At 42.1% G+C, this 25,231-nt stretch overlaps 1 protein-coding gene across 4 annotated transcripts in view; it reads right to left on the bottom strand.

The window, feature by feature from the left end:
- Positions 1–25,231, bottom strand: part of SORCS1 (sortilin related VPS10 domain containing receptor 1) — a 304,532-nt gene that overhangs the window by 15,534 nt on the left and 263,767 nt on the right. For all 4 annotated transcript variants that reach the window (XM_055721229.1, XM_055721230.1, XM_055721231.1 and 1 more), the window contains exons 19-23: positions 15,638–15,824; positions 11,644–11,777; positions 9,598–9,721; positions 8,499–8,611; positions 5,179–5,310 (exon numbers count right to left, since the gene is read on the bottom strand). In XM_055721229.1, coding sequence (XP_055577204.1) covers positions 5,179–5,310; positions 8,499–8,611; positions 9,598–9,721; positions 11,644–11,777; positions 15,638–15,824 — 690 coding nt within the window. The remainder of the gene's footprint in view (positions 1–5,178; positions 5,311–8,498; positions 8,612–9,597; positions 9,722–11,643; positions 11,778–15,637; positions 15,825–25,231) is intronic.

Below are 25,231 nucleotides of genomic sequence, written 5' to 3'. Positions count from 1 at the left end.
TAGGAGGGTGGGTGGGAAAAAATGTATAAAAATAGATAGAAGCTCCATCAGCTACAATGAAGCAGAAGTAAAACTAAACCTGCTTTAAAGAAAGAATCCTAAGACATATACACATACAGGCTTCCTACTCTCTATAGTGTTAAATTCGCCAGAGGTATTTCATCTCCTCAGTTCATTACTGCCCATTTGATATTCAGTCACCCATGTAATTTCCCATCTCTTCGGCTGGATACAGATACTGGCCACAGCTGCGACATGTTGAGCACAGTTGGCTACCAACCAGCTGATGTTGCCATTTGCCAAAGACTCCATCATGCTTGCTACATCGCTGATACCTCTTTTCAGAGGAAAAGAGTAATGGCCTCAAATGGCATTAGCTAGTTGCTCCTACAACTACTTTGCATTCTGCTTTTACAGTTATTTTGAGTGGGCCAGGTAAAAGCACGCAAATGGAGAACTGAAGGGAAACACACCAAAACACTGAAACCTTTACATGATATGAAAACATCACTTTAGAATTCTCATGTTCTGCTTACATCTCATTTGACTAATAGGAGATACATTTGCTGTGTTTGACAAAAAGCCTCCACTAGCAAAAAATGTGGATGGAAGATAATTTGTGAAATGCATAAATAAAAAAGATAACCTGTTAGAATCTTCCTATTGAGTAAAACCGTACACTGAAATAAATTGAGTAAGCATATCTGTGTATTTGTATCACTGCCCTCTACTGAGTTAAGAGTAGAATATCTTCCTACCATGCATTTATATTGAATAGGATTAGTGCTAAAAATTACTCAAAAATTACTTGAAATGCTACTAATTAGAGGTTTGTCCTTCACTGAAGAGAAAGAATTCAGTGCTTTTGAAGCAGCAGATCTGAATTCTGTAATCGTCACATTCACCAAGCCCATCCATAAAGATTGTGTAACAACTGCATACTGGCCCAAGCGGCCAATGGTGGTTGTGGGTGGCTGTTTTTGCAAGACTTGGGATATTTTAGTTATGTGGCAGTGAGAACATGCAAATCAAACAGCAGCGTTTTACAGCTGCCAATTATTTCTACATTTTTAAGCAGGTTGGTTGTCTGTCCTCAGTTACTATAAAATGGGAAACCAAGTGCTCCAACTGGGGGGAAAAAAAAAGTAAAGTCACAACATTTTGGTCATAGATACAAGACTTTAAATATGCAAAATGCTTTGGGATTCTGCAGGATGAAAGGCCTTTTGATTCTTATAAAGCTGTGAAGAGTAAGCTGTAAGTTTACACTGACTACAGAAAGTGGAGTGGATCGAGCAACCTGAAGTCCTCAGAAATTCTGTAATTTTGTATTAGGTGAAATTGTCCCATGCTGCACATTAAGAAAAATTTCCCAGGCTCGTATGTATTGGGGTTTTTTCAGCTGTAAATAGCAGTTAAACTTTTTAAAAGGTACTTTTGTCTCCCATGGGGAGACTGCATCAGGAATACAGAGTTCACATTTCTAAATGAAATCTGCAAACAGATATGACAATAATTGGTACTGTGTGTACACAGAACAAAATAATAAACCTGGGGCACTTGAATGAGAGTGGTACATCAGCTCAAGGAGAACATGACATCTAACGTCTAACGGCAGTCCCAACAAGAGCATGAGATTTGCACCATGAATGATGATAAATTAGCATTTAATTTAGATAAATAAAAATTCAGTATGCTAAATGCATGCTGAAGACATGCACCACCCTAACGGAAAACTGCATGGAAATGTATATTTGTCAAGCGTGATGTAGAGCCTAGGACAGCTTCCAGTGCCACTATTACTGTACCCAACAATTCATGGCTTACTCTGATTAGATTCATAAAATATGAGTGGCACAGAGTAGTTTAATAGACTTTGACAAATGGGAAACTAAGACCTAGATTTTCAAGGGACACTGGACATCTAGTTGCCTCTGAAGTCAATGGAAACTACATACCTAGAGACCACAGCACAGCTGGACAGAGAGACCCAAAGGTGTGCTAAAGAAGCCAAATGAGTATGTACCAGATAAAACCAGCTTAATCTGCCTCAAGAGAAAACAGTGAGAAAGTAAACCGCCATGGTTGCTAGGTATGTATCACATTTACTGGCAAATGTGAAAGTCCATGAAACCACATGTACCCCTCATTGTTTTACCCATGGCAGCACAACGGTCTGGCTCAGGTGATGAAATACAGCTTGGTTAAGCAAGCTGCCCAAAACCTCACAGATGCTCTGTAAAAGACATGGCTTGCAGCAATTTTGTGAGTTTAATGTGGGGAGATGTAGTCTGAATTCCCTCTTCCGCTACTGTTTCTATCACTTTCCCCTTCTTCCCACTCCAATCAGCTGTCCTTAGCTTTGCTTGCTCTAGCTAATGAAGGTTAGCATGCACCACCTACACGATTTACATGGCTTCTGCCTTTCAAACCCAGGCTGGATGAGCAGAACATCAGGACTGCCAAGTGTCCCTTGCCTCTCTTCTGGTACCTGGCATGTGAATATGATGGATTCAGGGTTGTACCACCACATCCATGTCATATGATTGCAACTTTAGGAGGCTCTAACAGGAGGGGAAGAAGAGGAGGGGGCTGTAGCACACTTCATTCTCCTGTGCCTACAGTGTTCATGGTGGGTTTCACGCCCTTCTACGGTATTTCACTCAGTTTCACCAACTTCTGATTTTGAGAATGAGTTAGGTTTTCCCTCCCTTGGGTACTGAAACAAGAGCTTTTGCATAATAGAAACATTAATTTCTGTAACTCTGTCCCACCTGATCTATTCTAACTGCAAGTGTTCCAGGAACAGAAACTATTTGTCACTGTCTCTGGACAGACTCACCATGAGTCTCATGTTGGAGAGTAGCTTCCATGTGTGATATGACACCACGAAAAAAGCAATCTACATAATTGCTTCCTTAAGGAACCTTATTCCATCGCAGTTTGTACAAACTATTTCCACTTTGTTCCTGTACACGTTAAAGATTCTCTTCCAAATTAGAAAAAGTCACACAGAACTATAAATCCTTTGGGCGCGCACCTGCAAACACACAAACGCCTTTGAATAGCTTGTTGCTTGCTCACGAACACAAGACAGATTTTTGTTCCTATCAGAAAAGAACACTATACATTATAAAGTACCTAAGAAGCAACTTAAGCTGTCATCAGCAGAAACATCTGCTCCCAGTATTCATCCCAGTGACTTCCAAGCACAGAGAGAAGGTGTTGAATGGACTCTGAAACACTTTGGGAAAGGGATAGTGAAGGATCACAGGCCAAATGGATGACAAAACAGGAACAGTATCAGAATACACTTCAGACCTGAAGGCAGAAACAGATGTTTGGGCCCTCCTTAGGCAGTTCCCACTGAAAACAATGCCATTTTCTAGTAGAGTAATTAGGAAGGGGAAAGCAGTACCCACAGACTAGTAAGAAAAACATTCTGATCATCCTGATGGGAGCCAGGGAGATACTTCTCCACAAGAAACAGCTGGCTGAAAATGGCAAATAGTTTCTGGCTCTTCAAAGGTTACCATTTGGACCCTGCAGGATGCCAGAGAAGCTGCTGGAGTCCCACTGAAAATGACATTTCTTCTTGTCCATAAAAAGGGTCAGGAGTGCACTGTCAGGGCTTCCTTTCCCACAGCCACAGAGACCCCATTTTTACAGGGGGATAAAAGAAAAGGACAAAGAGAGGGAGTAATTGGCAAAACACAATAAGCTGCTGAGTGCCAGAGGGGAGCTGGGTCAGATATAAATTTGAAAGTTTATGGACTGGCTTCCTTGCCAATTTGTGATGAATGAAAAAAGAAGGGGGATGAAGGAGAAAAGGGAGGAAAGGTTTTGTGGAGCAGTAAATCTCCATCTTTTTTGTTTATTACATGGGTGGTGAAAATTGCAGAGGAAACTAATTTGTCAAAAAAAGAAAAGATGATTGCTAAGGATGCTGAGCAAGGGAAAGTTTAACAATCTGGGTGACCTAGTGGTTTCAGGCCCACAGCTAAGTTAACAAGGCCTTAGACTGCTGCAAGAGGCAGTTGCAACTGCCAGTAACAGGTCAGGCAGTTGAAAAGGCTGCTAGAAAACAAGAATACAAGGAGTGGAAGATATTGTTGATAGATGCACTGATGGGAAGACTTCACTTATTCACAAATCGAGGGACAAACCCAAACAGAAGTGCTAAACCCCTTGTGCCATACAGTGGAGCAGCAGGCATCCAGGAATGCTGAGGATTTCACCATAGCACTGATGCTGGTATTTGTGAGCTGACAACACCCTCTACACCAATGTTCATATAGCTCGTACCGACATGGGGCATGTCTGCTTGAGCCACAGACATACTGTATGGAGAGGAAGAGGTAGGGTGGTGCTTCACCCACAGTTAGTTATCTTTGCCCCTGGAATCTGAAGTAATAAGCTGAGAGATATTTCAGGATTTTTGGCCAGCATAGCGTTTCATCTTTTAGTCACAATCATGCTAGGGTCACCTGGTGGGCAGGACCTTTGAGGCCTGCAGGGAGATACAGTCCTCCAGTTGTCATAGCCTGCTTCAGCCTTGCACAGAGAAAACAATTTATAGTGGCTGAACCCCACTGCCAGCATCATGAAGAGGACAGGCAGATAATCCAACCCCATCCCTGTGCCTTAAAGTAGCGAAGTTCTGACCTGCACAGGTCTACCACCCAGCTCTGTCCTCCAGTGCTTTCTAAACTCTTGACAGCCTCATAAAGTTTGGCTTATGAGGCTACTCCGGTTCCTGTGGGCAGGAATCATCCCCTGAATCCTTCCTGCTTTTTTTCTACTTCCATGAAGTAGAACAGAACTTCTAAGAGGAGAGACATGGTATCATGCAAATTTATGTCAATTTAACATTATTGAGGAATCCAAATGGAGTCTCAGCTTCTAAATACAGCTCCAAAGTGTTTGGGCAGAGTAAAAAAAAAACAAACAAACAAATCCAACAACAAAAAAACAACAAAAAAAACCAAAAAGAGGCTGTAGCAGATACCACAGTCATTACATAGATGCCGATGAATCAGATGCATTTATACCACAAGTACTTGTTCTAACCTGCCTTGGAAATCCCATATATATATATATATATATATAAAAAAGTATATATACACAGTTGGACACAAATAGATAAATATACACTTATCCAAGTAATGGACACAATACCTGCTCTAGGTCTGCTGCCGTTCTTTTACTTTCTCCTGTGGCATCTTGATATGGTAAAATGAAGAGTTCAGCAGAGGTGGGCAGACCAGGGAGCACTGCGACCAGAATATGCTTGCTTGAAATACCTGTTGCCTGATACACAGACAAATAATGAACAGATAAAGAGTGGGGATGGCACTGAACACTGAGAGCTTCTTTGCTCAGGCATCACAGTACATATACAAATTATGTAGGGTATATCTGGTACAACAGGGAGAAACTTGTTACAATCCACTGCAGGTAAAAAGTCAGGGATTGATAATTTCCTGATCTAAGCTATTTTACGAATGTTCTCCAGTATAATAGGCAGGGTCCTAAGGCAATAGCGATAATCAAACATGTGCTAAAAGGAGCTCCTATATAACAGTTGCATATGGCACAATTTGCTTTGTCTAAATTTAGCTGCCTTAAAGTTATGACTATCCCAAGTTAGTCCCTGAGGTTCTTCATTTAGTCAGTGGTAAGAAGCTGCAAGTTAAGGGCCCAGTATATGGGCAGAACTGCACTCTGGAGGTGTGATTAGCCAAAACATTTTAAAAGCCATGTGGAGACTCAGGGAGGGAGAAGATGATGAACCAAATTTGAAACCCAAAAGCCAAACAAATTCTTATAGCTCACATCCTGAGTCAACTCCAAAAGACTTTTTTTGTTGTTGTTTTGTTTGTGCATGTGTTTTGTTTTGTTAGGTGTTACAGATTGTATTAATGTGCAGATTTGTATTTTTTTTTTGTCCTGTTGCCTGAAAATCTTAAGCAACCAGTTAAAACTCAAATCTCCCTTTGGCATAAGTTAGCCAAAATTCAAAGTACCCCGCAGGCATCGTTATTAGGGTCATCTCTGGTCATGGGTTTCAGCTGCTGTTACCATGACATTACCCAGTCAGACTGCAGCGTTATTCTCCAGAAAAGAAGCTAGTGTGTCCTTCAGAAGGTTTCGTGAGCCAAAAGAAGGCGAAACATAGTTTGCTGAATCTTCCTCCATTGCCTTTTTGTGTTCTGGATTATCCAGCAAATGTATTTAAATCTCAAGGGTATTTTAATTTAAACCTTAAGTTTTGAGGTGCTGAATTTAGCAGGTCACTTTTAAAGGAGTAAAAAAAGTGCCCTCAGGTATGAGGGACAGTCCACAGCAGCCTGACGCAGCACAGAGACTCCCCTGCAGCCAGGACCTGCAGCCCTCTCACACAGTAACTGGACCTAAACCACAGGAATTCTCCCTGGTAGTTCAGGAGGAAAGACGTGGAGCAGCTGCTCATTGAAGGAAATTATGGATGGAGGATAAGGAGTCAGCAAAAACTGATTAGAAATCACTAGTACTTGAGCTAATTCTGTGGCTATCCCACGCATGACTGCTGACAGTCCAGGGAATACCCTGTGGAGCTATAAAAACTGAATGCTTCCCCTCCACTGCACAGCAAGGAAAAACCCCTCCACTGCTCACCAAGGAAAAACGTGGGTTTGTTGCTGTTGTCTTTTTTTTTTTTTTTTTAATATGGATTTAGAAAAAAAACAACTGTAGCAATGTAAAGATCTCACATTCTTGACAAGTATTCTGTGAAGCCAGGGACTGCATTATTTGTGCTGGCCTAACAATTTGTTCTACGATGTCAAGAAAAAGACACAGGATTACTGGTTAATGAAAAGTGTTCGTTTTTAGAGTCTGGCAATGATTTTTTTTTTCTTTCTTCCCCTCCTTCCCCCCCCAGAAGCTTTTGGCTGATCTACTCAATTCATTCTTGACTTCATCAAAAGTGGGAGACAGGACTCAGAAAATCAATGACGTGAGCAAATAATTATGATCATATATACAAAATAAGATATTCTGTGATAATATGAAAATATCCTTACTCTAGAAAGAAGCTGAGATTTTACTACAGAATTATAAATTCTTATGCAGAATTTTTATCCAAGACTATGGTACTCTGTAGTAAGAGTGTAATACTTTAATAAAAGTTCATAAATATTCTATAGCACAGCTATAATTTCCTATTGAATTATTCAGTTATTCAAATAATTTTAATACAGTTTACTTAATTTCTGTATAAATCTATCTGTTTTTTCTTTATTTTTTACAGAAACCTCTCACAAAGGCTTGTTTAAGGTGAATCATTTAGCTATGTAAAGAGGGATAATTAGCTATCAATTTTTTATGCTTTTTTAATTCAAACAACAAAAAGATTTTGTGTTTTCACTGCTCTGCTTTTGGAATGTAGCCTTGGTACTGTAGTTTTACAATCCTTTTTTTTTAATGGCTTGATTTTGTTTTATTGACTTGTTTATATTCTGAAAATTCATCCTGAAGATAAATGGATCCTTGAACACTTGTTACAGACATACATAAGTCAGAAAAACCACGTCCAGAAAACATGTTCTTTTTTTTCCTTTCCTCCTCTCCTCCTGTCTTTTGAGGAAATTGAAGAAAAAAATCTCAGAAACAATCCAGACAAGTTTGTGTGATTAGTGCACAGTGTTTTTCCAGTCATTTTAAACACAGAGGATGCTATGAATGAACATATAAGCTTGCTAATATCATCTACAAGCCTTGTAACCTTTCAAAATCTGAGTATCTTTATTTTTTTAAAAAAGTAGAAACCCTGTTTCAAATGGTTCCTTTCACTGTTTTTCTGCTGAGCTGAGAAACCTCAACTGTTGTCTCTAACTTTTCTTAGCCTCTCAGTTTGAAATCCAAATCTTCAGCCACACAAGTATATTTTTATGACATCCTGTTCCTCCGTTAAAGGCGGCACTTCAGAGCTTCTCCACAGCGTTGACGGGAGAACCAGCATCCAATCCTGACCCGTGAACCTCATGCTATGTGAAAGACATAAAGCACTTACTGTGGTCTTCTTCTCTGTAGTAAAAATTGTTTTCTTTTTAGTCTCCTAAGTTTCCTGCAGTGTATTTGTAATTCCATTAGAACAGCACTACTTTACACTGCTGTATAAGAATAGCAGTAAAAGAAGTAAGAATTCTTTGCAGCTGTAAAGGCATTTGTACAGCTATAGGCAGGTATAAGTAATTAGTTTTCTATATGGCCTTTTCTCAGAAATATTCCACATAATCCACTGTCATTAAAAAGAATAAACTGAAGGCTGACTCTGAGCACCAGATTGTCATAGCATGGGACAGTTTCAGCTGTCTAAAATTTAGGATTCTGGCCTCAAACACCAGTCTAGTCTCCTTTTATAGCTAGTAGAAACAGAGAGACACCTTGAGAGAACAGCTGATCCAGTTGGAACATAAAGCAGGACCACTGCAATGCAGGTTGTGCACATTGCTTACCTCCACCACAGCTCTCTTGACTACTCTGCCAATGTCCCTCCTCCACTCTGGGATATCTGGGTTGTAGTCATCCAGGTCTGGAGAGAATGATAACCGCAGGGACTGAAATTGCTCTGTAGATACAATGACATGGTGGTGAGTAAAGAATGAAATGCCTCAGTGCCAAACGAGCGGGCAGAACCTAGTGAAACCTGCTGCAGCTCACATTTTGCTTAATCAGTCTGCAGGTGAGGCACAGACTGTCAGAGAATCCAGCAGTGTGTCTGAGAGGTCTGGAGAATCTGAGAGATTCACTGCTCCAGTGTCACAGAACTGGAAAAGGTGATCAGCCTTTATTTTAGTGGGTGACTACCACTGGAAAAGGAGCTGTGTGGGGAATGTAAACGAAATGCTACCTTAATCTTGACTTCTGAAGCAGGCATGCCCTGTGAAAGAAGTTGTGATTGTACTCTCATAGACATGCCCCAAACACTTGAAAGTTAATTGGAAGGGGACAGGGATAAAGCTGGGGAGAGAACTAGCCTTGGAAAATGTACTTCTTAATCCCTGTTGCTGTTAACAGAGATGCCCACACTGATCACTACGACCACGTGTTTAGCACAAACAGCTAAAACTGGGATTCTCAGTGGTTCTCAGGCTCCATTTACACTGTATATTTGTGTGCCCTAACTTCTTCTGAGGCCTGAGTACAATATCAAGCCAGTACAGATTTCTGTACAGAACTGCAGCACAGCATTGACTTATCTTTCATATTAAGCAGCTTTTGCATGAGTTAAGAGGCCTCTACCAGCCAAGAAGGGGGAAAACCAGCTCCCAAAATGACCTAACATTTTGACAATCATGTAGGGTGACCAAATAGTGATAAAGCAGGTGCAGGGGGCTCTGGGAAGGAGATCAATGTTCTGCAGTCATCACAGTTTGGACTAATGTCAGTCAGTGGCCTTCAGAGATGTTATGCTGAATGGATAACACTGGAACTGAGTTTATAATCTCACTCAAAGCATCCTGGAATAAAGACCACACGTTGCTGCCAGCTAACCTGGCTCTCTAGGTCTTGAATATGGAGACTCCTATGTGAAATGAAGGCAGAAGAACTCACCATACACAGCAATAGTCTTTGTGTCCTGAAGAATTGTGTTTCCCGCTGAAACCTGAACGGTAATGGTGTTCATCCCTTCCACAGAGAATGTGAATGTGATGCTCCCTTCCAATGTGATCAGCGGCTGCAAGTATATCAGAAAAGGAGAAATTAAAGCAATTTGGCTAGAAAGGAAAAGCAAAAATGAATTTGGCGCTCTGGCCTGTCGGGATGGTTTGTGGAGTTAGTTTCAACTTGGAAACTTAAGACCTAGAAAGGCTGCCATGACACGGAAGCCAATTTTCCAGAGAAGACCCAGCAATCCAGATGGGGATGTCCTCCTGAAGCTCAGAGTAAAGTACCTATAATTTCCAAAGGAACTAAGTTTTAAGATATCCCTGTATTTCTCTCCCACCTAGCATGCTGGCTGATCTGGATCCCATGTTCAAGCGTCCATCTTTGCTGCACTCCCCAGAGAGGTCCAGATCCTAATACAAGGGCCTACAAGACTCACTGCTCAGGTATCACACTCCTTAGAGATCTAGCTGTGATTTGTTTCAGGTGACTCAAGGAGGTTTTGAGAGAACCAGGAGGCAAATTAAGATGGCCCAGTTTTTCTCCCATGTTACCCTTAGACATGGAGATGTTATTTTTGGAAAGTGATGGTGTTCAGAGAGGACACAAACCCCCTCAGCTTGCTTCACTCTGCAACCAGTTTATCAACAAGTTGTGTCCCCTTTCAGCAGTCTCTTCCCTACCTTCTCTTTTCACTTATTAATGAACTCTGGCTGAGATCTTCAAAGCACCCAGTATTAAGTCAAACTCTGTTGCCATTGTAGTCTGTAGTAAAACTCTCACTTCAATGAGAACAGCGCTAGACGGACCCTGATCACTTAAGAGCTTAGCAGATCAGAAAGAAGGTTAAAAAGTGACAATTACAACCTGTAAGTACCTCTAGAGGGAGATGATTTCTGATAGTACAGACAATTCTTTAATCTACACACAAAGGTAGCTTGAAACCGAAGCTAGATAAATTCAGACTACAAACACAGCCTATGTGTTCAACGCTCGGCATAATTAACTGTAGGGAAATAGTTGGGGGAGAGGGTAAAAAAACCCGAGCAGTGTATTCTCCATCATCTGAGGGAAATTATTAATGCAAAACAACAACAAAAAGTCATGTTCTGCCTTAATCACAAAGAGTTAAATAAAGCAGAAGGTACTGATGAAACCTTTTGACCTGCATTATAGAGAAGATCACCACTTGTGGTTGAAGGTCACCCTTGGTTCTAAAAAATTTGTGAAAATCTCTCCCCTTAGAAACTAATTAGGGTCTCTGGGTACTTCAGCCACAAAGATACATAAAATAACAGTTGTAATGCCCATGCAGATTTACCAACACTGCAAGCACAGAGGCAGCAGAATGCAGTGCATGCTGGTTTTGTATCTGAGCCGAGCCCAGAGGCAGGGAGGTGTGTTGGGAACCATTTATCCACTAGTAGCACATGATAATAAGGTCTTCATGCACACGTGGTTTAGCATAGACTGTGATGGCTCAGTATTGGGCTCAGCACATTTAAAGGGAGGCATAGAACTGATGGCAGTCTCTTCCCTTGTTAGTCACCAGAGAAAGGAGGTTTAAACTCTCGGGCTATGTTAAGTCAGTTCCAGATACAAGAACAACTTCAGTTTGAAAGGTTATTATCCTAAAAAGAATCCAAACCCATAAGGTGTTTTTTTGTTGTTGTTATTGAACAATGGAGAGTAGGGGAAAACACAGTAATTCTGGATTTTTGTTCACTACATCCATTTTGGATGTAAATACAGGGACAAAGCTATTGGCAATTTGCATGAAATGGCAAGAAACCCTACAGCTAAGTCTCAGCAACAACCACAAAGCAGTTTTACATTTCACTGACGGTATGTCACAGAACCACCAGTCTCCCGGTTTCTGGTTTATAATTTTCTTGCTTGTGTGACTATTCAGAAGCATTCCCAGATCCCTCCCTCCGTCCTCAGAGGGCTTCTCCAGGATTATATTGATTTCAGTCCATAAGGAATACAAACCTCTGTGTTGTTCCCAAACCACCAGACATAAGTAAGTGTTCCCACTTGGCTTGGCCACAGTACCGCCGTGGCATTGACCTCCTTGTTCTTTGTGGTGACAAATGGTAGGGCTAAGTGAACATGTTCCAAGGGGCCTGCAGAGACAGAAGCAAGAAGTGAGTCCCCCTTCCGTCAGAAATGTCAGCCTGAGGGGATATCCATTGGTTTAGGGGGGAGAAGTCCTCCAAATCACTGTCAGGCATGCCAGTTAATATTTCTGCTTGGTGCCATTTCTAAAGGCTGGCTTAAATCTGTTCCTCAGAGAGCAGGAGTTACCCATGTACCTGAGGCTGAAAAAGCTGGACTCTCTACTGCACAAATGGCATAAACTCAGGGACTTTATATGCAACTTCACCAAAAGAGGCAGAGCTTTGTTACATGAATATGGCCTTCACTGGGAAGACATAAGAATGTGCAGGGCAAGTGGCTTCAGTGGATATGAGGCATCTCTGCTGCTGCAAACTGCTATGATATGGTGAACTTCAGCAGTGGTGTATCCATTTATGTCAGCTGAAACTCTATCTGAAGGCAAGCTATTCACCAAGCGTCTTCATTTAAATGTTACCTTATAATACCTCCTTTTCCTCAATAACTTCTTTTATTTCTTTAGTATAAACAGAATATAATTCATTCAACAAGTGACATTATGCCCAGGGTTACACATTTCCCATCTTCTGGAGACAGATGGGCCTTTGTTGTTACATCTTGTCCTAGAGATTATTTTTTTAAAATGTGTTCTGACTGTTCACTTAGAGAACAAAGCATCTGTCCTGAGAGTGACAGAGAAAGAAAGAGAAAGAAACGCCAGGTGACATGGGGACATGGATTTCTTAAATAAATGAAGACCACATCTACATGTACTACATCTGCAAGCTCCCTACTCATCAGAAGCAGAGACCACAGCCTGGGAGGATTGATTGTCCTTATGGAGCTCAGATACGAGAGGGTTTTATGTATTTCAGGAGAGGAATTTCCAGGACATAACCCATGCAGATATCACCATTTACACCTTACTTTTCAAGCTAAAGGAACACCACACATTTTGGAGCAAGCACCTTGTACCCTACACATCTCACACAGGCAGAGAGAGAAATATGAAAAAAATATCCCAAATCAAACTGTATAAATAACATCAGAATAAACAAGGGCCAGTGTTCCTGACTTATTAGCAAAATGTATCTTTCTCTGGGCTGTAGACACAGCCGTTGCTTAACCTGAAGCAGCCCAGTTAAGACTAATCAAAGCCTGCTATAGACCAGACCACAGTGCATTTTTCCTTTTAGAATCAGCAGTCAACAATCTTCTTGAAAATTCAAGAGAAGCCAGAATTTCACCCTTATAATCTTAACAGCATTCCCCTGCTCAGATATATTTCTGTGACTGGGCTGCACCTGCTTTCAGCACGACGCAGAGACCTGAAAAACAGCAGCTTCTCAGGTTAAATATTTTGCAACTCTGGTGTTCTTTGGGATGTTTGCCAAATGCCCAGTGTCAGCACAGCCCTTTAAATGAACAAATGTCCTAACACCAGATTTGGTGACAGCAGCGACAATGGAGCCCATGTAAAGTCTAATATACTCCAACATAACTGCATAGCTACTCTGAGCACATCTCAAATGACCCTGCACTGCAGAGAGTGCCCCAGTACCTCCTTGGACCTCCACCATATGCCTGCTAGGAAAGAACATGACAGAATGGCTCCAGGAAGCCAATTCTGCTTGAGTGCTGTGCGTGTAGCTGGGTCAGCGGCTGAAGTGCCGAACTACTGTCTGGCCAGCAGATGGCGATAGCTCACTCTCGATAGGCCCTCGGCTTGGTACCGCTTTCTGCCAGGGAAGTTTGAAAAGCGTTCAAGAGAATTAATTTCTGAGCTTCGTGCAGGACCGTGGAGACTACAGACCTTCACTTGCCCTAGGAAAAACTGTGTACAAGACCAAGACAATAGGAAGGGAGAAGCTTCCCAAAAGGTTCCCTTGGGTAGGGGAGTTATTCTGAAGCGTTCAGGAAAATGCATAACTATCCAGGGGAAAATTCTGACCTGTCAGGACAGTTCAGAGACAGCCTGTTGGCTAGAGAAACAGTTTATATACAATTTACTGTACATCCACCCCAAAATACTTCTACCTCACAATAGTCTGTGGTTTTGAATGCCTGGACCAACTACTATGCACTGGCCCCGTGGCTGCAGAAGGATGAGAGCACAACACAGAGGCTTTACGCTCATCTTAGAGATCACAAGCACTGTGATTCAGTGCCTGCAGTTTTCCCCTCAGCACATCTGCTGGCCACAGGTAGGGAAGGGTGCTGGAATGCCCAGACAGGCTATATGTGCTCATATATTAACTCCGTAGCAAGGGGTCACACAGTTCATAGCCCTTCCTGAAACTCTCTGGATGTTCAGGCTGCACACTGCTTTTCTGTGGGTCTTAGCAGCGTAAGGTGTGCGTCTATTGTAAGGACAGATATTTTTACAAAACTTCCCAAAGGCCAAGCTTATACTCCACAAGCAGAATACTCAGCAGAGAGCTGAGTAGCAATGCAAGCATTTAAATAGGATTTAGAAGCTTTTGTAAATCTGTATGTTAGGCTCTGGAGGGGACTGGATTTACTGTGCAACTCTGTACTCAGCAAATCTAATGCTACTCTGAGTAGCACCACGCTCAGTCTGCAACCTGTTTTGAAGTCCCTAATTCTTATCATGTAGAGAAAAATGAGACATATCCCTTAGAGTGTCACTTCTCCAGGGGGTCAGACACGTATAATCTGGGACTGGCTGCAATAATCATGCAGTATTTAAGTCCTGTGCTGGCATTACTTACACAAAACACAGAAACGTACACTATCAGCTGCTAAGTCACATGAATTTATCTGAATATTGCTTATTTCTCATACTGCTTAAACAATCAAAATAATTCTTAAGCTTTTAATGTCTCAAGAAAATGGATTAAAACAGCTCCTGCTTCTCTAGTGCTCCCTCATAAACCCCCAGTGTTCCACAGCTACACCTCCCACTGCTCCCATCTGTTGATATGATGGTGCACCATTAAAGAGCTGCCCTCTTCCCCTGAAGAGGCAGCTGCTTTCATGCTGTATGAACTACAAAACTAGAGTTAAAGTGTATGGAATGTGCTGAATTATCCAGAAAGTATATGGAGTTAATTTGGTACAGGGTATGTGGTATTTCTGTAAGCATAACTTTAAGTTTTGGAATTTCCTGGTTTTTTACAGTAAATCTGGCACAGAGGCACACAGCTGAAAACACAAATAAGCCACAAAAAAACCACCCCACTGTATAAAGAAAATGATGGCTCCACACAAAATCCATTTGGTATGTTACAAAATTTCAGTAACAGGTTGACCCTTTGTGTTCATAACCATGTCTGAGAATAAATATGAAAGAACACATTGCTGGTTTTATGTAAGGACTTGAGATACATTTCAATTGTAAATAGAGCCAGCTGAAGTATAGAAAAGATTAAAAAGAATAGCAGAAAAGCAATGTGAAGATAATATTTTTTCTTGAAATACTCTTTAACACCAAGATTTTGGTTCCTATGACAACAGGAAGACTGAAATACACTGGTTTCCATTCCAGAGGTGGTTGCATTTCATTAGAGGGCAAAACACATGTACAAAGTAAAAGTCAAGGCTTTTAAAAGTGATTAAAGATCCTGGATGTCTTTGTATTTCTGGAATTGTAAACATGCTAATGAAGGTGCATTCAGAAAGGGCTGGAGACTCCTTTGATATGTCCCAAGGTAGAATACCCAAAATCAGAGGTGGAACATGTCACTATTGCCTGTGGCTCCCCTCCGTCTGGAGTCCTTTGTTGGAGGACAAACATTATAGCCCAACACGCTGCTTCCAGCTGCAAAGCCCCAAATGTTGTCTGTAAGAACAAGTAATAATTATTTAAAGAACAACAGAAGCTAACAATGAATATGAACATACATACATGTTACATGCAGGTAGAGGACAGCGTTGTCAGAACCCAGGCTATTTTCCACCACCACAGCCACTCGGAATATGCCCACGTTCTGGTAGATGTGCTTGATCCCATCTTCAGTCGAGCTGAGATTGGCATACGACACAGCAATGCCGTCTCCAAAATCCACCTGAATGAGGGATCTCTGGAGGTCTCCCTGTGGTGATAGTAAAGACAAAGGGTCAGAAAAGACTCTGCTTTTCTTTTGAGAGACTGGATCAGTGCAATGACCTAGACCAACCAGAGGACAGTTGCAAGGTCTGATGTTACCAGAGGAAAGGTGGTCACTTCATCAACTTCCTCAGCAGTCAGTGAAGAAAAAGTTGCACCCTCTTGAAGGTGACTCAGCTGCACTGTGAAGCTGTCCTCCAAGGTGTGTGCTGTAGCCCTGCTTTCCCAAACATCAGGGGGACCAGAGGATCTTCTAGAAAATATGCTGGCTCCTTCCCCTAAGTTTTCTTATAGGGAGGAACAGAGTTGTAGTGGGGAATGGTGTTCACCTCAGTAAGTGCTAAGGACATGGGTAGCTATTGAGATTGCCTCAGGAGTCCTTGGAATGACTCACACAGTGAGCTTTTGTATCTTGTGTCTGAGGTGCTGACCAAGATCTTATGGGTCAGGATTAAAGTGAGGGCAGGGACAGGTGACATAGGAGGGGTCTGTCTGCAACAGGGCACCGGGCCAGGAAGGCCGAGCAGGTGAGGCCCTCTATAGACAGATAGGAGCTGCCTCACACTCAAAAGCCCTGGTCCTCATGAGGAACTTCAACCACCCTGATACCTGTTGGAGGGACAACACAACAGGGCATAAACAATCCAGGAGGTTCCTGGAATAATTTGATGATAACTTCCTTCTCCAAGTGATACAGGAACCAACAAGGCGAGGTGCTACACTGGACCTGCCTCTCACCAACAAGGAGAGGCTCGTGGGGAATGTGAAGCTCAAGGGCAGCCTGGGCTCCAGTGACCATGAAATGGTGGCCCTTAGGGCAGCGAGGGGGGTGCACAGCAGGCTCACTGCCCTGGGCTTCAGGAGAGCGGGCTTTGGCCTCTTCAGGGATCTCTTGGTAGCCTACCACGGGACAAAGCCCTGGAGGGAAGAGGGGCCCGAGAAAACTGGTTAATATTCAAGGATCACCTTTTCGAAGCTCAGGAGTGATGTGTCCAAACAAAGAGGAAGTCAGGCAAAAATGCCAGGAGGCCTGCATGGATGAACAAGCAGCTCCTGGATAAACGTAAACACAAAAAGGAAGGCTACAGAAAATAAAGAGGTCACTGATGACAGCCAACATGGCTTCACTAAAGGCAAATAGTGTCTGACAAATTTGGTGGCCTCCTGTGATGGGATTACAGCATTGGCAGATGAGCAACTGATGTCATCTGCCTGGACTTGTGCAAAGCATTTGACACTGTCCTGCATGACATCCTTGTCTCTAAACTGGAGACACACAGATTTGATGGGTGGACCACTTGGTGGATAAGGGATTGGCTGGATGGTCACACTCAAACAGTTGCAGTCAACGGCTTGATGCCCAAGTAGAGACCAGTGCTGAGAGGCATGCCTCAGGGGCCGGTGTGGGGCCAGCACTGCTGAACATCTTTGTCAGCACCACGGACACCGGCACCGAGTGCACCTCAGCAAGTTTGCTGATGACACCAAGCTCTGTGGTGTGGTGGGCACGCTGGAGGGAAGGGAGGCCTTCCAGAGTGACCTTGACAGGCTTGAGAGGTGGCCCCGTGCAAACCTCATGAAGTTCAGCAAGGCCAAGTGCAAAGTGCTGCACCTGGGTTGGGACAACTCCCAGTATCAATATACAGGCTGGGCAGAGAATGGATTGAGAGCAGCCCTGAGGAGAAGGACTTGGGGGTGTTGGTGGATGAGAAGCTCAACACAACCCAGCAATATGCACTTGCAGCCCAGAAAGCCAACTGTATCATGGGCTGCATCAAAAGAAGCATGACCAGCAGGTCAAGGGAGGTGGCTCTCTCCCTCAGCTCTGGGGAGACCCTACCTGCTGTACTGTGTCCATCTGGAGCCCCCAACATCAGAAGGACACAGGCCTGTTGGAATGAGTCCAGAGGAGGGCCATGAAAATGGGTGGAGGGCTGGAGCACCTCTCCTATGAAGACAGGCTGAGACAGTTGGTGTTGTTCAGCCTGGAGAAGAAAAGGCACCAAGGAGACCTTATAGCAGCCTTCCAGTACCTTAAGGGCCTACAAGAAAGCTGGAAAGGGACTTTTTACAAGGGCGTGTAGGGACAGGACAAGGGGTAATGGCTTTAAAGTGGAAGAGGGTAGATTTAGATTAGATATTGGGAAGAAATTCTTCACTGTGAGAGTGATGAGGCACTGGCACAGGCTGCCCAGAGAATCTGTGGGTGCCCCATCCCTGGCAGTGTTCAAGGCCAGGCTGGATGGGGCTCTGAGCAACCTGGTCTGGTGAAAGGTGTCCCTGCCCGTGGCAGGGGGTTGGAACTAGACTATCTTTAAGGTCCCTTCCAACCCAAACCATTCTAGGATGATTCTATGATTCAAAACCATAAAAACCAGGAAGATAAGAGACATTCTCAGGGAAGGGTCAACTATATCGAAGCGGTGTTTTGTCAAAAGAACTGCTTCAGCCTCATATGATAACAAGAGCTTACAGCAGCTTAAGACTTGCTCAGTGGCCTAATTTAAAATGAGCTGGACTTGTATACATTTCAGAACAGCTACCAACACTATTGACACTAAGTGGGATATTTGGTGCTTGCCTTAGAAGGGAAGGGCTAATAAATTGACAGAGCTGATTAAAGTCTTCTCCTCTTGCCTAGAGATTATCCCAGCAAAGTAGGTTTGTGGTATAACTCAGACTGCCACTTTGTTACATTAGTCTCCTGGGCTGCTAATCTAGCACGTTTCAGAATTGTTACAATAAATTACAATAAATAGATAATTAAATAAAAAGCCCATTTGGGAAACAAACAAACAAAACCTTAGAGCAAACCAAAAGCCAAAGATACCAGGGATCTGTATTCTCCATGACAGAACAGGGATCCGCTAATGAGAAACAATCCTGAAACAGGTTTTAAACTTCCACTCCTGAAACAAGTCCAGCTTGGTGCATGCAGCATTGTCAAACTCTACGTCAATCACCCAACCCAAAAAGGCTTTTGAAACCTTTTTTCAAAATGCAATGTAATTTCCTTACCAATAAAAAGCAATTAAAATATTTTTTTGGTTGCAAACCTGTTTAAAAGACGGAAAAGTGAGTCATGCTTCCATATAAAAAAATCCATATATCCTATGTCATACACACTAGAAACAGTTGTAAGATTTTCTCACCTCACAGTGCAGTGACATGCCTATGGTAAGGGCAGTTTCTGACAGCCAGATAGTTACACAGCCCACACTGACCTGTATAACAACTGTGGCTGCTAAAGATCCTCTCCCTTTCAGGTAAGATGCAAGTACCTTGTCTTAACTTTAAGCATTCTCATGCCTTTGGAAAGTCTCCCTCTGTGGCTCTGCGTGATGCTTACGGTGGGTACGTTCATGCTGGCTGGCTGTTGCTATGCAGCAGCTCGCTCCACAGCCTGGCACGCTGAAGCAGCTGCTGCTGTCTGGAAGAATGCTGGTAAATTAATAGCCGAGGGCAGTTCATAAAATTGGCTGAAAGGACATTTAATTTACTTTGGTTTCCTTTTCCTTTTTTTTTCTGTGGTGGTTGTTGTTGTTGCTTTTCTTTTCCCTTGAGAAAGAAACAGCCCTCTGGATTCCCAACTGGCATGAAAGGTACCCATGTAAACCATTGGTGTCAGGCAGGTTTCCACATCAGAAAGGGAAATGTGTGTGTGTGTGACTATGGGAGGGAATTGCAACATAAGCTTTATATTCCTCATGGTCTCTCAGTCTTTTTATAAACTGTTGTGAAAGCAGAAATAGCGGAAGATCGCCTGAATGGAAAGCAGAATGAGTAGAGCTATACCTGGAGATGGCTTCCAAATGGATGAGACAAAAATAACTGTGTTGCTCTGTTCTGGAGGACCCCAGAGAGAAGGATGTGGCAGGGAAAAGACATCCCTTGATGGAGGCACATGTTTGCGTATTCTCACACATACCTCGTGCCATTTCCCTCCTGGTGTCCTGAAGGTGAAGACAACCACTCCCTGTTCACTTGAGAGAACCAGTGAGGGCAAAGGAACCCTGAGGTGCTGAGGCATTTACTGAGAAAACCAACATGAGTATCCTTTTAGAAAGAAACATGAGGGTCTCGCATGTTAAATCAGCTCCAAGGTTGCCCTTGGGTAGTTCTTAACTAAGTTTCTCCAAGTAATTAACTCGGAAACATCTGGAGTTTTCAATCTGGAGTTGACATATTGTCAAACCTAAGAAAGGTGCTTGAGCAATGCAAACTAGTAAGGCCTCCACTCAGCAAAGATCTTAGCAAATTCCCCATTGGATGCTTTACTAGGAGTTTAAGCACCTGCTTACCTTCTTCTTTGACACACCAATCACTGAGACAAGAGCTCCTACCTGCGTTAGAAGATCAAACTAGGATGATCACACCAGTCCTCACAAAGGGCCATTAGGAACACAGGAGATGGTCTTAAGTAGGAGTTATGTCCTTTGTTGAGCTGAGTTATTTGAAAGAAAACATCCAATTTCAAACATGTTGCAGTGATTTGGGCACTCCTGACTGCCCAAGCCAACAGAGGACATCAAAAGGCATATAACTTCACGGATAGAAGTGAACATATATGACCACCTCAGCTCTAACCGCTTTCAGAGGGGGAGTGTATTCTCTCAAGGGCAATGCTGGACTCAGACCAAAGACATAGATCTGTGAAGTACCCTAAGATGCTCTCCCAGTTCCTCTAGGTCCATCATCACTAGGGTTTTAGCCATCTTTTCTAACTAAAAATGAGATTATGTCCTCAAACAGTGAAGCCATACTGCTGGGACAAAAGCTGTTCATACTGTTAAAGCTGCACCACCACAGCGACCCTGCTGGCTTTATCATCTCTGAGTATGGCTGAGGTCATGCAGTTGAAGTCTGTTTCAGGTTGAGGTATATTCCTCTGCATATTTGAGGCAGCAGCAGAAGATGAAAAGGGTGAAGCATTTTAGAACAGGCCTGTTTCTGCAAGTGTCAAAATTTATGTTTTAATGAATGTTTTTTCTCTTGTCTTCATTTTGTCCATAGTCATGAAAACCGTGGTGTCTACAGGTGCTGCCAGGGAAGGGAGCCATTTCTAAGGCATGCAAGATTTAGGTTTCAATTTTTCTTCCAAATTCCCTAGGGAGAAAAGATGCTGACAGAGACAGCTGAAAATCTAATTAGAGAAGAGCTGCAGCCACTGTTTCCCCTGTCTTTTTCATTTGCCTTGGCCTTTCCTGTTTTGTTTTAAAACCCTTTGAACTGGAAATACATTTTCCATTCAGTAAGATCCAGGCTATAACACTTCTCTAAAAATGCCACATTTTGAAAAGCTGACATTTAAAATTCTAGCTTAGGAAGTGGGAGAAAAAAGTCAGGAAAACAAAAAGAGTGTGTTTTGACTTGTTCTAATGTTTTATATGTGCCAGGTAAGAGCATGGGCAGAAAAAGACAGGAAGAGAAAGGGGGTGAGCCAAAAATCAAAACATTTCCCACACAGCCCACACCTGATCTACACCAGCCCCAGCTGCCTCTGTCACAGGCAGCTCTCCAGATCTGCTTGCAAGTGGCTATTTTACCAAGCGAAGTTTTATTCTGCAACAATTTGATGCAGATACATACATCTTGTGAAAACCTCTCCTGTTCCAGAAGTTTTTCCAGCTTCTCATCATTTTGACAAGGCCAATACCACATGATAGGGGTTTTCTGAAGCTTTTAGCTTGGATAAAGCAGACAGAAGACTCCCTGCATTACTTTGGAAGCCACAGCAAAGCACTTGGATGCTATAAGCACTAAACTTTGGGCAGCCTCTCTGGCCTTCATTGTAAGAGGTCTTTAATGCCAATGCTCTTAGGCATCAGGGGAGAAATTTAACAAGTAGGCTGCTTGTGGTGATACCTCTGCATTCCGCTCCTGTATTCTAATCACACTAAGCTAGTCAGCCAACAATTGCCATAGCTGAAAAAAATGGAAGTACTTTTGATGGATGTTTTTCACCTTGAACTAGGTATATGCAATATGCACAAGCTTGGATATAACCTGAAGTACACTGCAATCTGGATACAGGCTTTAGTCTAGCCAAAGACTTAAGCAGATGCTGAACTTTAAGCACACCAGTACTCTTTTTAGCATGAAAAGAAGCCCTGGTAATTAAAAACAAGTTTCCCAAGGCCCTGTATTATGTCCTTTACCTATACAATATTTGTTACTAAAATGTAAATCAGATATTAACTATTTTCTAAGGGATTTTCTCATTAAATGTCCAAGGGGGTTCCAAGTATACACAAAAGATTCTCCTCCCTCCTTCCCCTCCCTGCCCTCCCCAAGCCAAATGTGCATTTTACCTGTATCTTGCCAAAAGAATAGAAGTCTAGAGCTTACAGAAGACCTGGATGTGAAGCTTCCTGCATCAGGGTATATCAAGAAACAGATCATACAGTTTGTGACAATAGTTTTACACTTTGATTACTTTTATCCAGCTCTCAATATTTTAGTGTATGTGAGTGTATCCCACCTAGCAGGATTCTCTCTCAAACACTATGTTTGAATCTTGCCCAGAAGGTTGTAATAATGAATTTCCTTATTGACTTCCAGTATTTGTTTCTAAATGGAAGTAATAAAACAATGAAATACAGTTCAAGGTTTTTAATTTTGATTTGCATATTTCAGATTCCATTTTTAAGTCTTTAGTTATGCACTGGTTTGTGCATTTTCCTTCCAGATGTTGGTAGTGGATTTAATTAACCTTTGCAAGAGACAGATACTACTGTGGTTGAGTTGTCTTCGTGAATTAATGCTTTGTGCTTTCTTTAGATTAATGCTTTTCCTGCTTTGGCATTTTCCTGTTACCATCAGAAAACATCCATCAAAGATTATTTCCATTGCAACTGAATATCTGTGCATGGGATAACTTTAGTCTAGGTCTGTTTAAAGCATATCCTTAATTTTAAACAGCTATTCAAGTCCAACTTGATCAAGTACTGAAAAACATGTTTTCCCATGTAAATTCCTGCTTTCAAAGAGATGCTTTTAACTTTTTAAAATCAGAAACTGAATAGAAATGTGTCTTTTACCAGAGAAAATAGCTTGATATTTTTCAAATATACTTCTTTTTCTACACCAAAGCAGTTAATTGTACTAATCAAATCATTCATTCTGACTGCCAGTTGTGCCAGCTCAACTCAACCATGAGCTTTTTCTGCAGGACTAGACCTGTGCTCTACAGGAATCAATAAGCACAACCTCTCAGCATTATGCAGAACATTTCAACTTGTGTGACTGTAAGTGCATTAGAAGACTGAAGCACTGTATGTCATCATGAAGGTGAGGTCAACTTTCATACATTTTCATGGAATTTCAGCAGTGAATTTAAAACTGCATGAAAGGCTCCGATTTTTCCCAACCAGCTTGTAATTATCAGTAATACAGAAAATGCAATTATAATTCAGATGACAGTGGTATGGAGGAGGGGATGTACTGATATTTCATCTGTGTGTTATTAACAGGAACGTGGTGGTGGTAGTGAGATAAACAGCCATGATGAGCATATGCATTGAAAGTTAGGATGAAGGTTTCGTATTTCTGTAGTCATTTCTAACTAACTTGTGATATCAAAAGAGCTAACACAGTAGGATACCACAAAAAATACGGACTATGCTTTTATGTACTGCTAGCCTTGCATCTTTAATTTGAGCATATCAACTATCAAAATAATCCTAAACTCATCTCCAGAGGTTTCAGCTGAATTGAACTCTGAATTGCACCGAACAACAGTGCTGAGGTGGGAAATGTTAATGGTATTGTCCCTCCAGCAGGATCTCCAAGCTCATTAAATGTACCTGAGATATAACATACTTTGTACAGCCATTTATTAACATTGTCATTGCAGAAAACCATAGTGGTCTTTAGAAAATTCAGGGCTCTGTTTGTATATTCACATGGTAAGAGAGAGTTCTCTGGCCTCATGAACATTCAGCACATAAATGAAAGGCATGGAAGGCAAGAGGAAGAAAGTAAAGCTCTGTTTTCAAATGAGGGAATAAAAAACCAGAAAGGCTAAGTTTCTTACTCAAGGTGATGCAGAATGATCTCAGAGTGAGGTTCAGGAATGACTTCAGATTGCCTAAATTCTAGCCCATGGCCAAAACTGTAGGAACAAATGAGCTTTCCCCACGTATTAGTCTAATCCAAACATCATATAGCAGCAGCAAGCAGTCCAAAGCAAGCCAGAATCTACTCCCAGTGGAGTGACTTTGTCAAGTGAGAACACAGGCAGACCTGGAATGTCAAAGAGGTTTGGCTGTCATTTTACCAAGATATAAAATAAATTAGAGGAGGCAGTTTCTCTGTGAATTATCTGTAATGAAACAGCCAAAGCCCTGAACCTTTCTGCCCTCAATGTCGTTACTGTCCATTTCCTCAGCAAAGATGTATGAGCAACCAGATGAAACAAGTTTGAAAGCCATTGTGTTGAACACCGTTGTTCTGGGGGCTGCAGCTTTCTGTGTCTCCACTGAAGCTGTACAGCAAGCACAAGTGTCTGATGTTCATACAAATAACTCAAACACACAAATAACAATTGGGTTTGCAAGGGGCAAGAAACCTACACGACCATGTGATGAGGAAGGCACACAGAAACAACACCTGCTTAATAACATTCCTCTGTTTTCTACAGCAGAGCAGCAGCATCTGTCGAGGACACTGGGCTGAAGAACTTCAGTAGGAAAACTGGCTTTGTGATTCCTGGTTTTGGGTTCCTTTTGTTGCTGTTCAAAAATAAAGGATTCAGGTTTAGGCTGAGAAACAACTCTGTTGTTGCAGTGTGAGAGGTACCAGCCATGGGTCTGAGCAAACAGCCCTGGCCAGGGCAAGGATTAACCTTTAAACTGGCAGCATTTTGAAGCAATAGCAAAATTTTCTTTTAAGCATAACTAGTTTTCTCCTGTCCTGCCATGTAATGACAAAGATGCTGTTGCTATTCTCCTTAGCTCAACAGAAATTTAAGAGCAAAATTACCAGCTTAAGTATGGTACTCTGCTTATTAAACACTTCCATAATGCTTCGTACAATGGGACGCAAGCTAATTAAAAAAGGAAATATTGATGCTTCCTGGCTGTTGTCACCCAGTAGGAGTATCATGATGATTATACCCAGATTAATAGGAGAACTAATCTGGACAAACCTTTCCAATAACAGGAACAAATTTAATAAGTGCAATGTGACTTTGCAAACTGTTTTTAAGAAGTCATACTGAAATCCTAAAAGGTGATAGGAAAGTCAGACCACTTTGGAAAGCATTCTTACATTCAGATCATTTAAACATGAGCTGTTGGTTGGTTTTGCTTTTAATGATATTTATATGCTGCCAGATAGAAATGCTTTACAGGCAAATTTTATGTGAGTCAGGGTTAGAGAAACTGGGACAGA

Source organism: Falco cherrug, chromosome 9 (genome assembly GCF_023634085.1).
Source record: "Falco cherrug isolate bFalChe1 chromosome 9, bFalChe1.pri, whole genome shotgun sequence".
Taxonomy (NCBI): domain Eukaryota; kingdom Metazoa; phylum Chordata; class Aves; order Falconiformes; family Falconidae; genus Falco; species Falco cherrug.
Note: the sequence above shows the minus strand (reverse complement) of the source record. Positions and strands in the feature narration are given on the sequence as shown.